The sequence below is a fragment of the Aspergillus neoniger genome (assembly GCF_003184625.1).
Source record: "Aspergillus neoniger CBS 115656 unplaced genomic scaffold BO87scaffold_4, whole genome shotgun sequence".
Taxonomy (NCBI): domain Eukaryota; kingdom Fungi; phylum Ascomycota; class Eurotiomycetes; order Eurotiales; family Aspergillaceae; genus Aspergillus; species Aspergillus neoniger.
In genome coordinates this window covers 309,868-324,037 of record NW_020291132.1, presented here as the reverse complement: position 1 = coordinate 324,037, position 14,170 = coordinate 309,868, and the positions used below count along the sequence as shown (strand labels likewise).

The window sequence follows — 14,170 nt, the reverse complement described above, 5'->3', positions numbered from 1 at the left end:
TTGGTCTCCATCCGGGAAGCTCTCCGTCTTTGCTTCTGTCTATCCCTACTTCACTTCCTGTCTTCCCCCCCACCTCTCCCTGGTCGCGGTCTCCCTGATTGGAGTGCCATTGATTGCATATTGTAGTTTTTGAGCGTCAATTGTTCGATATTCATTCATTTTTAGTAAGTTTATGTCCTCATTGCCTCACTACCTCGCTCTCGGTCTTGCGGTTTCAGTGTTCCATCACCGTGCGGTGAACCCCCTCACCGGTTGCTGGCCCCCGGGACCAAGTCGCGTAATTTCGTTGTTGTACATGGATACTGACAGGCGTTAGAGCACAAGCCAACTAGATCCATTATACCCTCAGTGCACTGTACCACTATTGATCGCTTATATCGTCTGAGTTGATGTACGCTCAGGTCTGGATTCGAGATCACCGCCGTTCGTTTGTCGCCAACATTGATACCCGATCACATTAAGGCTCGAAGCGCTCCCGGAAGGCAAGATGGAGGCGCTATCACCCCGGTCGACAAACCAAATTGTCAAGCCAAAGATCTCAATGGAGCGCAAAGTATTGGATAAAAACGCCGCCGCTGCCGCCGCTGCTCAGAAAGCTTCGTCATCGAAAAACCATGCGCCGCCACCACCATCATTGATTTTGGAGCCGGAAGAGGATGGAGAGCGATACTCGACCGGCGCTTTTCTTGGGAAGGGAGGTTTTGCGATCTGCTACGAAGGGACACTATTGCGAACCGGCCGTGTCTTTGCTATGAAAGTGGTCCGATCCGAAATGGCACAGAAGAAGATGCAAGAGAAGGTATAAAACCTAATCACCTGCTGTGATGCCGCGTAGTTGCAATTGGTATGCTGACGGACGACCACAGTTTCGCACCGAACTTCAGATTCACTCGAAAATGCGCCACCCTCACATCGTCGGCTTCCATCGCGCCTTCGTTTTCGACAGCAGTATATACGTCATTCTAGAGCTGTGTCCGAATGGATCCGTCATGGATATGGTCAGAAAGAGGAAGTGTCTAAGTGTGCCCGAGGTCAGACGGTTCATGGTCCAACTGTGCGGTGCGATCAAATACCTACACAAGCGAAATGTTGCGCATCGCGATTTGAAGATGGGAAACTTGTTTCTAGATCAAAACATGGATATTAAAGTGGGCGACTTCGGTCTGGCAGCAATGATCATGTCCGAGAGGGATGAAAAAAGGAGAAGAACATTGTGCGGGACACCGAATTACATTGCACCAGAGGTTCTCGACAAGAGTAAAGGCGGTCATACACAGAAGGTCGACATCTGGTCTTTGGGGGTCATCTGGTAAAGCCTGCACCTAATTTGTCTCTACCAACTTCATGCTAATTTCCTTCTAGTTTCGCGATGCTCACTGGGTACCCGCCGTTCCAATCAAAAACGCAAGAGGAGATTTATAAAAAGGTGCGGAACCTGGCATACGTGTGGCCGAAAGGCACCGAGTGCGCCAACTACATCCCCGAAGAGGCGAAGTCGCTCGTGAGCTGGTGTCTGAACCTCGCCGAAGAAGAGCGCCCCGAGCCGGACGACATCGTCGAACACCCGTTTTTCAGGATGTATGACGGTTGCATACCCAAACGACTTGACCCGTCTTGCAGCGCTAGTAGACCCGTTTGGCTAAAGCCGGATGAGCCCCGCGGCGATCGAATGATGTTTGGGAGCAGCTTGGAATACGACGAGAAGTTGTCTGGCTACATCGAACACATCGATGATCCGAGTCAGCGATACCTGGTCTGCAGGGCGGCGTTCTACACACTCTGTGGCGTGGGCAGAAAACCAGACGGTACAGCACGGAAGGCCGCGGGAAAGAACTGCTCGAAGTCGGCATACGCCGAATGCTTATCTGAGGAGGAGAAAGGATTCCAGCCTGTCATACCCCTTCCAGAGGATATTGTGTACAGGTACCCCCATGACCCGGTAGGTGATTGGAGCGACCCTGATACTTCCTTGCTGTCACGCAGAGATGGCTCCTCTTTCGAAGACAGTGTCCTGTCAAGGAAGAGCAGCGCATCTGCTCGGAGTAATGTAGCCTCACTCACCCGAACTCAAGCGGCGCTGGCTGCTGCTCAGCAGCGGCGAAAAGAATCGCAGAGTCATGCCGCAACTCTGCGGCAGCAGGCAGCTACAGGCAGAGGTTCTGTCCGGAAAATCGCAGCCATCCCCGATCCCGTACCGACAGCGAAGGCTTTGTTCGAGGAGGAGGCAGAAGCAAAACCAGCAGTTATACCTTCAGGTGGTCTTGCGGAGCGGCCAATTCGCGCACGGCGTGGTGTGGCAGCATCGTACTCGGGTTCGCTGCGCGATATAGACAAAAACATTGCGCCACAGATTCCGAAGTCTAGTACGGCACCAGAATGTCTGGTGATCGGAAAGACTCGCTCCCAAACTCGCTCGCAGACGCGCTCGCAGTCTCGCAGACTGGAGTCAGGCAGCCAGGAAACTGGCCATCTGCCGCCCCCTGCCAAAGAACGGCCTGCATCCGTAGCAATGGATCATTTGCCAGTTAGACCACGCCAGCCTTCCCAAAGATCAATGCCGAAATCTGAGACCAGAGATGTGCTGAAAAAGGAAGAACTGCCGAAAGCTGTGGCGACCCAGGAGAGCTTGACCGAAAAACCCGCACGACCTGATCCCTCTTCACAACCACTGAGCCGGTCTGGTAGTAAGACAACTTCATCTGCAAGCAAGCCACGCTCGACACTAGGCCTGCACCCCTTGTTTCATGTGGAAGACCCATGGGAGGCGCTACCAAGGACGTCCCTTGATGACGTGAACATGGATCTGCGACACATGCTGTCCAACATGGTACCACACTCGGCAGCCCGGAGACGGGCTGGGCTTCGACGACCACCTCACGCATATGTGATTAAATGGGTGGATTACACGAATCGGTATGGTATTGGCTATGTCTTGGATGATGGCAGCGTAGGATGCGTCTTCAAGGCAGAGAATGGCCAGCCTGCAAGTGGCGTAGTAGTGCGGGATGGCGAGAAACACATCCGGCGCAAAGCCCGTAGCCAGGAGCAACAAGAGGGAGCGATCTATGGGTATTCCGAGGCAGACCAGCTCATTCCTCGCCATGGTAAGCCGGTAGAATTTTATGAAAATTGTACCCGCGACTTCGCCGAGTGCCGTGGCGGAATTCGGCGAGCTCTGATCTCACCGTCGCTGTTCGAGGTTAAGGCCTCCTCCAGCGGATCTTCTGCGGCCGGTATCAAGATCCGCACAAACTCCGGCCTTGACTGTGCGCGTGCGGACGCCGAAAAGATCAAACGAGTTAAGCTGGTCGATCAGTTTGGCAAATACATGATCGGGTCTCTAGGCCGGCACGGAGATGACGCAGCTCTGGAGGAGGAATTGGCTACCGGTAGCTCGGGCCAATTCATCAAGTTCTACCAGCGACTAGGGAATGTTGGCGTCTGGGGATTCGGGGATGGTGCCTTCCAGGTATGTCAACCATCTGCTACATGTCAGTTGCACCAGCTAACACATCAAACAGTTCAACTTCCCTGATCACACGAAGCTCGTGATCGCTCCTGGACGCACAAGAAGCTCCTCACCCTGGGTCGACTTCTACCACCTTTCGCCCTCTGCAGCAAGATACCTCAGCACAAAGGGCAAGATGCACCCGTCTGGATTCGACACTCGGGCAGTCACTTCGGACGAAGTTGCAACCTTCCTCGGCATTGCGTATGGCACTGGTACTAGTTCCGCAGATGAACGTGTTCGGGATATCCTAGACGCCAATTCGTTCCTACAGAAGATCAATTTCATTAAGGAGGTAATGAAAGGGTGGGTGAAGCAGGGGCGTCTTGGAGGACGACCCACACATGACAAGGCGTCAGGCGCTGCAAGCCCTATGGAATTGTTCTGGGAGGGCTCCCAGGAACGGGCAGCAGGGGGTAGCGGAAGCAAGTTCGTGTGGGTGACTGTAGGGGCACCCGGAGGTGACGGAGAGTATCGGTCCCTATCACTGAGAGAAAGAAGGTCAGATGCTGAAGAGGACTGCGAGGCGGATGCATTGAGGGAGCGTCTCCGGATGCTTGGCAGACCACTGTAGGGAATGATGGTCTACCTTTACGATGTCATGACAAGCCCATTGATTGTGTTTGATATTTGCATGGTATATTTTATGGCTGGGATGGCGCAGACGCCGTGTCTTGGTTGATTTATATCAATTGTTTCTGCATTCGTGACTAGTAGTGCCCCTGAGGTGGTTAATAGTAATCCTAATTAAATGGCTGCTAGAGACAGAAAAGCATGTCCCAGTGACTACTGTCTATTCAGTACTTCTTTCTATCCCAGGTTTGAAAGTAAAGTCATAATTTACTGGAGAGTCGAGATGCCTCAGAATCAATTTTGCTTTGCCACGAGATTCGCGGTCGGTGGCAATCAAAAATCAAAGCGGCAGGAAGTAGGAATTTCGTACATTCGTATTTGCTTCTCTACGTCGATCCGAGCCTAATGCCAGGCAGTTGTGGGCAGACGCCGGGGCCCCGTGCCAACGGGATCGACTTTCTGGTAGGGCTCGGCTGGTGGCTACGTACCATGGGATTAAGGGAGACGCCAAGCTTTGCAGGCAGCATCGTGTGCCGGATGTATTCTCGTATATTCGTTTTGTCAAGGGAGAAAAGGGGTCTTAGTAACTCAATACTAAGAATATGTCGAATATATAAGATAGCCCGCACATCCATGACAGCTTGTTGCATGTTTACCAAACTGACATCGGACTAAACCCTGAAGGAATCCTGCGGAGATTCAAATCATTATGAGATTCGCTTATAATCTAGTCTTCTTTGGTTTTCTATTTGCCTCTGGATATTGTTCGACCTTATATCAACCTATTACCCATGCCAACGCCTCGCAGAATGATTGGGTTGCATATCAGAATGACACAGTGCTTAGGCTCTCCTCCGACGGGGTGACTCCCGCAATAATAATACTCGACTACGGACGAGATGTCGAAGGCTATGCCACCTTTCAAGTTTCATCTATGTCCGGGGACACCTCTGGGTTTGAAATGGCTTATAGTGAAACATATGCATTACTGGGATCAGCCATGGTGAGTCCAGTCTCCTGTCTTGCTACCATGACTTGCGATTATTGATTTCCGACTCCCTCATATCAGGCTGACGGTCCTCTGTCCTTTGATGCGACGATGGACACGTACCGCGTGAATCGATACAACATCACGGAAGAAAGGACCTACACGAACAGGCTCATCCAGGGCGGACTGCGATACCAGAAGTTGAACCTGTCTAGTGCGGGAGAGATCCATCTTTCCCTAGTTGGATTCAAGCCAACTGTCTCTAATATCCCTTTGGCAGATCTTCCGGGCTCGTTCAACTGTTCTGATGAAGTGCTGACTCGGATTTGGCATGCGGGAGCTCGGACATCACAGCTTACTGAGTTCCCAGCTAAAAGTATTCCAGACTTCTGGGTTCTTACTGATGAAGGAGCCTTGATAGACAGTCTTGCTCCGCAACCCTACTATACCATCTGGTCTCCTTCGCTGACGACTTATGATCTAGAGTTCTCGGTAAAGCCGATCTCTAAGGGCTTCAGCTTTAACGTACTCAGTGATACTCTGTCTAACGGAATCTACATCTTTGTCGATATTGCCAATACCTCAATCTCTGCCCATGCTGGATCTACTGAGCTGGACCCTATCATTGCCTCAGGTCACCTTCCCTCTTCGATTATTCTGAACGAGTGGCACAAGGTTCAGAGCAACGTGAACATGTCCCAAATATCTGTTCAAATCGATAACACCACTGTGCTGGATTTCTCCCAAACCGCATCTTTTTATGGCTCCTTCGGTGTGGGCGCGTCTTTCGGGCATTCTGCTGTTTTTACCAACCTGTCATTGTTAGTCGGGGGAGAGCAAAAGTATTCTTCAACATTGACAGATGAGTCGGCGCTATCAGACTTCCTTGTCGGGACCAACCCTTTACCTGTCAGCGTCGACGGCTCTCGACGCGATCGTATTGCGTACGCCGGAGACTTGGACATAGCTAGCAGCACAGCATTCGCCAGCACCAACGGTATTGAATACATCAACGGTTCTATTGAGCTGCTCGGCTCTTACCAGTTGACACCCGGATTCTTTGTACCGAATGCAAAAATCCAGCAGCCCCCTCGAACCAAGGATGTCGAGGCGAATACGACAGGCCTAATTGGCTATTCATTCAATCTGCTGAGTGCAATGGCCAACTTCTACGAGCAGACTGGTGATGAAATGTTTCTGCATCGCTGGGCCCCGAAAGTGATGCGCATGCTTGATTGGGCGCACTCGCAGACCCTTCCAAGTAACTTGCTTAACATCACCGATCCCGCCATCGGTGGGGGATGGGACATCTATGATCCCGCCTCGTCTAGGATTGTCTCCCAATTCAATATATTATACGCTTACTCGTTGAAGAAATGGATCCAGTATCTGGCGCAGGCAAACATCAATGCCACCGCTTATCAAAGGCGGCTGGAAATCTTACAGAAAGCAATCAACGATCATTTGTGGAGCGACAAACTCCAGGCCTACTACCATTCTGAAAACCACCAGGACTTTTTCTCGCAGGAAGCCAACGCCCTGGCCATCCTGAGTGACACTACACAACTGACTGGCAATCGTGCTTGTACGTTACTATCCACCATGGCGCAGCAGTTATATATTCCCAAAGGTGCTCTCTCCTTCTCCAACGCCAGCATAGCCAGCGGATTCGCCCAGAAAATCAGCCCCTATGCTTCCGGCTACCACCTAAAGGCGGCTTTCCATGCGAACGATGGCATAAATGCCAAAAGGCTTCTCCACAGTATCTGGGGCCCGATCAGTGACCCGAAAAATGCCAACTACACTGGCTGTATGTGGGAGGTCATAAACCCCGACGGTACTCCCGGCATCGGGTCTGGAACCTCACTGTGCCATGCTTGGAGTGCAGGGCCCACTGCTGATCTGAGCCGTTACGTCCTCGGTATTCAGCCGATTAATCCTGGTTTTAAGGAGTGGAGAGTCGCTCCTCAGACTTTGGGACTGGCTTGGGCAAGGGGAAAGTATCCTACTCCTCACGGTAACATTAGGGTTGATTGGTCTTTTGATGGTAGCGGACTTTTCAATATTGTTGTCAGCGCCCCTGTGGGTACTAAGGGTACTGTTGTTCTTCCTAGCCCTCTTAAGGGAACTATTGAGGTGGACGGTGGGAAGGTCTTTCGTTGGAAACAACACACTTGATCATGTCTTGGGTATATTAATATTATTCTGTACGCGTTCGCGGCGTTGATTTCGGACCAAACGCATAGATGTATTACAAAGATGAAGTTGGTGATAATTACACTGTTTCAAAATGTCAATCCTGAAGTCTTTTCACCGTGTAAATAATGTTCTCAGATGTCAGTCGGAGTCCTGGTGTACCCTTTAGCATCTAAAAAGGTACCATCTCGGAGAGCCACAGTGAGAATGGACTTATCCACTAAACCCTTTATAACCATACACAGAATTTTGAATATAGCCAAACATAAAAACGATACATGGGCTAATGCCAAGGAACCCCCTTTTCATGGGGGCTGGTATGTCGAAACTTCATGCCTCTATTGAAGTTGTTCGTATATTCGTATATCGTACATTTTACATTCGTATATTCGTACTTTGCCTCACGTCTCCACTTTTTGGAAAATATCCACTAGGTGGACCTTTCTTAGACGATTAAGTCAACTCTCCTCCACTACTAAGGATGAAACAAATACTCTAGTAGATCCCAGCGCCGCAACAGGCATTTAATTGTATTTCAAAAACGTGAGCACCTTTTGCACATATTAATTGCAGGAAGACCACATATATTCAGAAATAAGTACTACACTAAGAGAAATATCTCTACTAAAAATTGCGAGAAAATATATGATAGATAATGGCGCGAGAATAGGAAATCGAATGTGCAGATGACTCATTTGAGATGACCTCTCACTCTTCTCGTTTCTCAACGGAGTTCGGTGTCAGGGCGCGTAATGAGGATGTAGGAGAAGCTTTGTGAAGACTAGAAGACGGGTGTATCATCTTCCTGTTTCTCAGTTGCTCTGGGGCTGCAATCTGGCGAAGTTCAGGTCTTGATCAGGGCTCACTGATCACGAGGTTCATCACGAAGAAGAGCGCTCCAGGGTAGTTACGAGTGATTTCACTGCTACTAAAAGGGCGGTAATGCTGCCAAAATAACCTTGTATACAGTACTATGAGTTAGAAAATTAGACTTGGAATATATGAATACAAATGAAGTCTGTAAACAAGATTATAGACAATGGAGCACTGCAGCAGCCATCACGTTCAATATGTTATTTAAAGGTTAACAAAGTGGTTGATATGTTGAAGAGAAGCGAAAAAAAGAATAAAAAAGCGGGTGAAGAGAAGCTTTGTACAAGAGGAAAGCCAAAAATGAAGGGAAAGGGGGCTTCTGGTCTCTGAACATAAGCCACCCTTACATGGCCATTGATCTTCTCTACGCCTGGACGGTGAAATCCAGGTACCCCTGACCGGAGAAGCCTTCCAGAGTAACCATCTGGAAGATCGGGGTGCCAGGGTTGAGACCCAATTCCTTCCAGCGCTGGAAATGGGTGCTCACGTCGACAGTGCCGGTGGAACGGTGGGAGCGACGCACCGACCAGTGCTGGTCGAAGTTGGTGACACCGTAGATCTCGGGAACATTTCTGTAGGGGAGATTGTAGACATCGTAGACACCGCCATCGCTATCGACCTGGCCGAGAATGTTCCCGTTGCCTGGGGTTCCAGTGCCATGCGACTCCACAATATACCACTCGGTGACGGGGTTCAGGGTCCAGCCATAGATGGCCAAAGTCCAGTCACCCTCGGCGGTGAAGTAACCGTCCCAGGTCAAGGAGCTGAGTCGAACAACTGTCAGCTTTCCTCGGCTCTGTCAAGTGAGAAGGAAAAGAGGAGAGGAGGAAAGATGCACTTACCGCGTGCTGCCACCCTTGAAGCCCTTTCCACCAAGGAATTCCGTCTCAGTGTTCCAGCCAAGTTCAAACTGGCCGGTCGTGGGGTATTCAGTGTATCCAACGCTGGCTCCGTTGTCATTGTACACGGAGTAGTAGAATCCCCCGCTGTCGACGCCGTCTTGGCTGGTATGCAGGATAGTGCTCCGCTTAGCGAGATCCGAAATGCTGCCGCCCTCGGTCTGATTGCCGATCACTTCCCTGATCCACTGAAGACGCTCAGGTGAGAGGGTTCCAGGCGGCGGTAGGGGGATGGCGGAACTTGCCGCAAGCATCCACGCAAAGGCTGATAGGATTGGCACGGCCAGGCGCGCTTGGCCAAGGAAAGACACCATGATTAGGATGGAAAGGAAGAATTCCAAGTAGAAGGGTACAACTGTGACTTAGAAGGCGAGGGTGATGAGATGGCAATGTTTGTTTGGCAGACACCTACCTTTATATCGTTTATTTGTCGACAAAAGGGGAGGAGTCATTTCCAAGGTTCGCTCGACCTGTACCTTCCACGGGCACTTTATCCATTTAGGCTACGGTTGTAGCACTATGAAACAACCTCTAAGCGATATTGGATGTACGGAGCAATCCCGCTGTCTATCTACCTGGCTAATTTCTTTGGCCTGCGTGCAGAAGACATGTGATTAATGTGAATGGACCCCTAACCCTCCAAGTGACCCAACTGTTCCGCAAAGAAGGCTTCAACTGCCATGAATATTCACGGAATGTTAAATTACATGCCAGGGGCTTATATGCTTATATTGACTGCTCAAAAACCACTTTAACCGTGGCACCGATCACTTTTCGGCGTGGAAATTGATTTAATTAACCGGTTGGATTATCTTGTACATCTATGGCCAACAGTCTAATACTCACTGCGATTATATGGCGCCCGATGGAGAAGCCGGCGACCCTGGACAAGCCGAATGGCTTTATGATCGTAATGCTGTGGGATAAATTGCCTTTCTCGTTGACCAAGAAGACCATCTAAATTATTTTATAGCTTTCTGCTTCATCTTCGGTTGTCGGTAGCCGTCTCGTCCTCTGAACGTATCACTTGCCAGCCTAGTTTGAGTAAGTTCGTGTGGTTCATAGTTATTTCCGCACGTTCAGGGATAGTAGATGATCATGTCCTTAGGGGTACCGGTTATAATGCGGATCCAGATAGGGTTCATTCTGGTTTCATCTTGAAATGCTGCAACTACGGATAGTTGAAATCTCGCACAAAGTTCAATATCATAACGCATGGGAGCCAATGGTTATTGTAAGTCCTCACACCTGTCATCGCAATTGTTCACGGACGCTATTGCCCTCTGCGGACTTGTGTTCCGTAACCTAATCGGTAAGCAGTGCGACCATATAAGCAAAAGGTTATCTGTGCACCCGTACTCAGTTCAGAGATAAGTAGGTACTTAACCGGGTGCCTTGTATGGCTGCTTTGGTTACGGTTTTGGTCTTAACCGAGACCCGCCAATATCTCACGGGGATATATCTCTTTTGGTCTAGTTGGTAGGTAGCAGTCCGTGAGTATAAGGCAGTCAAGTGGGTCAATTGGACCCACTTTAGTGAAAACCCTTGAAGCATTTGCCAAGTTCCTCATAGAAATATCTGAACACACGGCAATACGGAAGTAGAAATGTACCGAGCTAAAAATATTCCTCAGCCCATATCGAAGTTGGTGCCTTCAAAGTGGATGGTACCAACGAAAGTCTAAACTACGGAATTGTTTCAGATGAACAACGGCCTCGTGGCTCCACACGAAGCCAGAATCGGGCCCGTTCCGCAAGTAAAGCGCATAGAGAACAGAAGAGGGAAAAAAATAACTCACGAGCTGGTTTCGAACCGGAAGACATTGATGTACCTATAGCTAAGGCGTAACTTATGAACTGATGACACAGGAGTGCTTAAGGCTGAAGAAGGCAGACTTGTTCGGGAAACTACTGAAGCTTACCATGCACGATGTAGTGAGATACTCGTCAGACACATATTCTAGTGCTTCGGCGAGCAATGGACTCACTCTTGAACCATTGATAATACAAATCAGCACCCAGTCATTGGCTGGAGCAGGCCTGGCAGGTAACTTATGGAGTGCACTCAGAGCTTGATCGTCTGAGCTCACCTAGGTTCACGATTGACAAGTCTAGGCAATCGGTGTGTTTCAGATGATAATGACCCAACGCGGCCATCCAAATTAGAACTCCCTGAGATCCTTCAGTGGAAAGAGCCGGCAAAAGGCCAATCACATGGAGTATGTGATGCTTTGCAACGACATCTCCTATGACACATTCGCCTGGATCTCAGTGGTTACTGACTCCACTTCCAACCGGGAGCTTTAGTCCCGCGGCTTCTTAGTCCCGCGGCTCATCATACCACAAATAACGATTCCCAGAATGATCACAGTAGAGGTGGCCCTCACCTTTATGGCTTAAATGTAAGTTGCATCCCAGCTGAAAGACCAGTTTTGGTTGGTCAACGCCCCTTATGAGTACGATGTGACTTTGTCTTAACAACTTTGAGGTAGGATAAGTTGAAGAAGCTTCGTTAAAGGGTTTTCTGGGCGCTTCATGCCGACAGCAGGACAGGGATGAATTCTTAGTGTGCCACTTGTAAGGGTTCAGGGTCTCGAACATCCGGAACGGGATTCCGCACTCTTGGCTTGAACAGCCACGAGTATCGACGTGCGATAAGTACCGAGCCAAGTCCCGTTTGGGAGTCACCGGAGCGCGCATTGCACCATTGACAAACACTGGCTGTTTCGAGCAAAGCAAAAGTGGAATAAGTATCTGTACCGCTAGCTCCTGATTCCAGGGTTGGTCGGATCTGATTGGACGGCTGGGCTTCTGCCTGTTTACCTTCAATTTATGCCGCCAACTGCACGCAAGTACGGCATCACTCAGACTAGGAGACACAGCTGCCACAGGCCCGACTGGGTGGCGAATGGGAAGATGGAACAGTCAACGACAGGTTGACCTGACTGTCTAGAAGAATGTGGAAGCTATTCAACTACAGGACTCGTGAACAGAAGACAGTTGCGCTTACATAGAGCCTCAAAGCACACTATGGGTTCAATATTGTATTGAGCTCTAGCATACCAGGGATATGGCATGGCCAGGAAGGTACAAGCCACATTTAGCCAGGTATATGAAAGTGAACTGGATGCTGTCCATGATAATGGTGCGACATATTGTTTCGGAGAAGCCCGCCACAGCGCTATGATGAGGAAATGAAGGACTGGGACAGCAGGAACTCAAGCTGTGGATATTCGACGGCAGAGATAAGCTGCGGCGTGCTTGGCACATTCATATAAATACTCATTGATTCTCTTCTTCTGCGAGAGGAACTATACAAGATATCGCTCCTTACTTTTACTTCTCGCTATCGAGCTGGATTCGATCTGACCAGGTGTCAGGCTCTCGTCATTCTTTCACTTCAATTCATTATACTTTCAGCTCTTTCTTTCGTTTCTAAATTAGTCTCGATTCTCAGCCAGACACAATGAAGTACCTTCCTCTGGCCGTTGCAGTTACTGCCAGTCTGGCACCTACGGCTTCCGCTCATTATATCTTCAGCAAGCTCGTGTTGAACGGAGAGGCTTCTGCGGACTGGCAGTACATTCGTGAGACCACTCGCAGCATCTGCTACGAGCCTACCAAATTCACCAACACTTTTGACAATTTGACACCCAACGACAACGATTTTCGTTGCAACCTGGGCTCGTTCAGCAATGCCGCAAAGACCGACGTCGCCGAGGTAGCGGCGGGAGATACCATCGGGATGAAGCTCTTCTACGACACTAGTGTTGCGCACCCCGGCCCGGGCCAAGTTTGTACGAGTCATCCCTCTCCCTGTCATAATCACTCACCTTCTAATGACCTGGTTTCCTCGAATCACAGTTATGCCCAAGGCACCCACCGGCAATGTCCAGGAATACGAAGGCGACGGCGAATGGTTCAAGATCTGGGAAAGAACGCTTTGCAACGAGGAAGGCGACTTGACCAAGGACGCCTGGTGCACCTGGGGCATGTCCGAGTTCGAGTTCCAGATTCCTGCTGAGACCCCAGCAGGCGAGTACCTGGTGCGCGCCGAGCATGTGGGCTTGCATGGAGCTCAGGCCAACGAGGCTGAATTCTTCTACAGGTGAGGCAATCGCGCTCGGCTTTATGACATTCAAGGAGCAATGATGCTGACACCACCAATTTAGCTGTGCACAGGTAAAGGTCACAGGCTCGGGAACTGGATCTCCCAGTCTCACATACCAGATCCCCGGTCTCTACAACGACAGCATGACCCTGTTCAACGGCCTCAATCTTTGGGTCGACTCGGCCGAGAAGATTCAGACGGATATACTGGAAACGCCGATTGGGGATGACGTGTGGAACGGAAGTGGTTCGGGAAGCTCATCTGCTGCCTCCCCTTCGGTCAGTAGTGCATCTGTCGCAAGCCCGGGTACAACTACCGCTGCCGTGCATGCCTACGTTCAGACCCCCGCCAGCAGCAGCAGCAGCAGCAGCAGCAGCAACATTCAATCCGCGGCCGCTAGCTCGGGAAACCTTGTCTCGCACTGGGGCCAATGCGGAGGCCTTGGTTATGCTGGCCCAACCGAGTGTGAGTCGCCTTGCACCTGCGTGGAGCAGAACCCTTGGTACCATCAATGTGTTACTTCGGCCTGAAGGATCTGCTGGCTCAGTCGCGGTGTTCTGATTGGGGATGATGGTGGGTAAGGGGATATTATTGCCGAATTCGACTGGTTACGTCAGTAGGTACCATAGGGTTCGATGATTCCTCGCATGTCAAGCAGCCCGCTCCTTTGTCCTAAAGGCTACATTGGGATATCGCAGCCAATCGTTTCTGTACAATAGTCGACAGTCGTCGATGTTTTCAATCCTTGTATTGAGGCCGTCACAAACGCTCTATTAATTAGTTCGAGTGCTTCTTGAGTTTCAATATCTTGTTGAAGACCTTTTTTGTCGCTGATGTCCTGATTTAAGCAAGACAATTGTGCTATAGTATCCTGAGTATTTGTATCCGTAATGTGTCTTTTATTCCTGCTTGAAGCTCCTTTTTTTTTCATCTATCTATCTTGTCTATTTATATTTCGTCCCTCCATGATAACATAAAAAGGCGCTTTACGCTCTAGGACTTTCCCGAAACCTTTAATACTAT

General features: G+C 49.9%; 4 protein-coding genes across 4 annotated transcripts; 3 read left to right on the top strand and 1 right to left on the bottom strand.

The window, feature by feature from the left end:
- Positions 1–73: 73 nt before the first annotated feature.
- BO87DRAFT_326412 (Pkinase-domain-containing protein) lies at positions 74–4,163 on the top strand. The gene is made up of 5 exons (XM_025620144.1): positions 74–164; positions 317–799; positions 867–1,309; positions 1,363–3,469; positions 3,522–4,163. Exons 2-5 carry the CDS (start codon positions 488–490, stop codon positions 4,080–4,082), a joined length of 3,423 nt encoding a protein of 1,140 aa, XP_025483611.1. The 5' UTR covers positions 74–164; positions 317–487; the 3' UTR covers positions 4,083–4,163.
- A 604-nt stretch (positions 4,164–4,767) lies between these two features.
- BO87DRAFT_445954 (putative alpha-L-rhamnosidase C) lies at positions 4,768–7,372 on the top strand (the record flags this gene model as incomplete). Its single annotated transcript, XM_025628194.1, has 3 exons — positions 4,768–5,084; positions 5,151–7,212; positions 7,329–7,372. Exons 1-3 carry the CDS (start codon positions 4,791–4,793, stop codon positions 7,370–7,372), a joined length of 2,400 nt encoding a protein of 799 aa, XP_025483610.1. The 5' UTR covers positions 4,768–4,790.
- Positions 7,373–8,502: 1,130 nt separating this feature from the next.
- Positions 8,503–9,351, bottom strand: BO87DRAFT_299899 (glycoside hydrolase family 11 protein; the record flags this gene model as incomplete). The annotated part of the gene is made up of 2 exons (XM_025619111.1): positions 8,503–8,902; positions 8,981–9,351. 2 exons carry the CDS (start codon positions 9,349–9,351, stop codon positions 8,503–8,505), a joined length of 771 nt encoding a protein of 256 aa, XP_025483609.1.
- A 3,050-nt stretch (positions 9,352–12,401) lies between these two features.
- BO87DRAFT_445951 (endoglucanase) lies at positions 12,402–13,677 on the top strand (the record flags this gene model as incomplete). Its single annotated transcript, XM_025628193.1, has 3 exons — positions 12,402–12,833; positions 12,901–13,144; positions 13,209–13,677. The coding sequence occupies exons 1-3, from the start codon at positions 12,503–12,505 to the stop codon at positions 13,675–13,677; spliced, it is 1,044 nt and encodes a 347-aa protein (XP_025483608.1). The 5' UTR covers positions 12,402–12,502.
- Positions 13,678–14,170: the final 493 nt, after the last annotated feature.

Bases quoted from the DNA above. Each gene is read 5' to 3' on its own strand.
- BO87DRAFT_326412 (XM_025620144.1), top strand. From the start codon at position 488: ATGGAGGCGCTATCACCCCGGTCGACAAACCAAATTGTCAAGCCAAAG. The intron at 1,310-1,362 runs GTAAAGCCTGCA...ATTTCCTTCTAG, and splicing joins TGGTCTTTGGGGGTCATCTG to TTTCGCGATGCTCACTGGGT. The intron at 3,470-3,521 runs GTATGTCAACCA...CACATCAAACAG, and splicing joins TCGGGGATGGTGCCTTCCAG to TTCAACTTCCCTGATCACAC.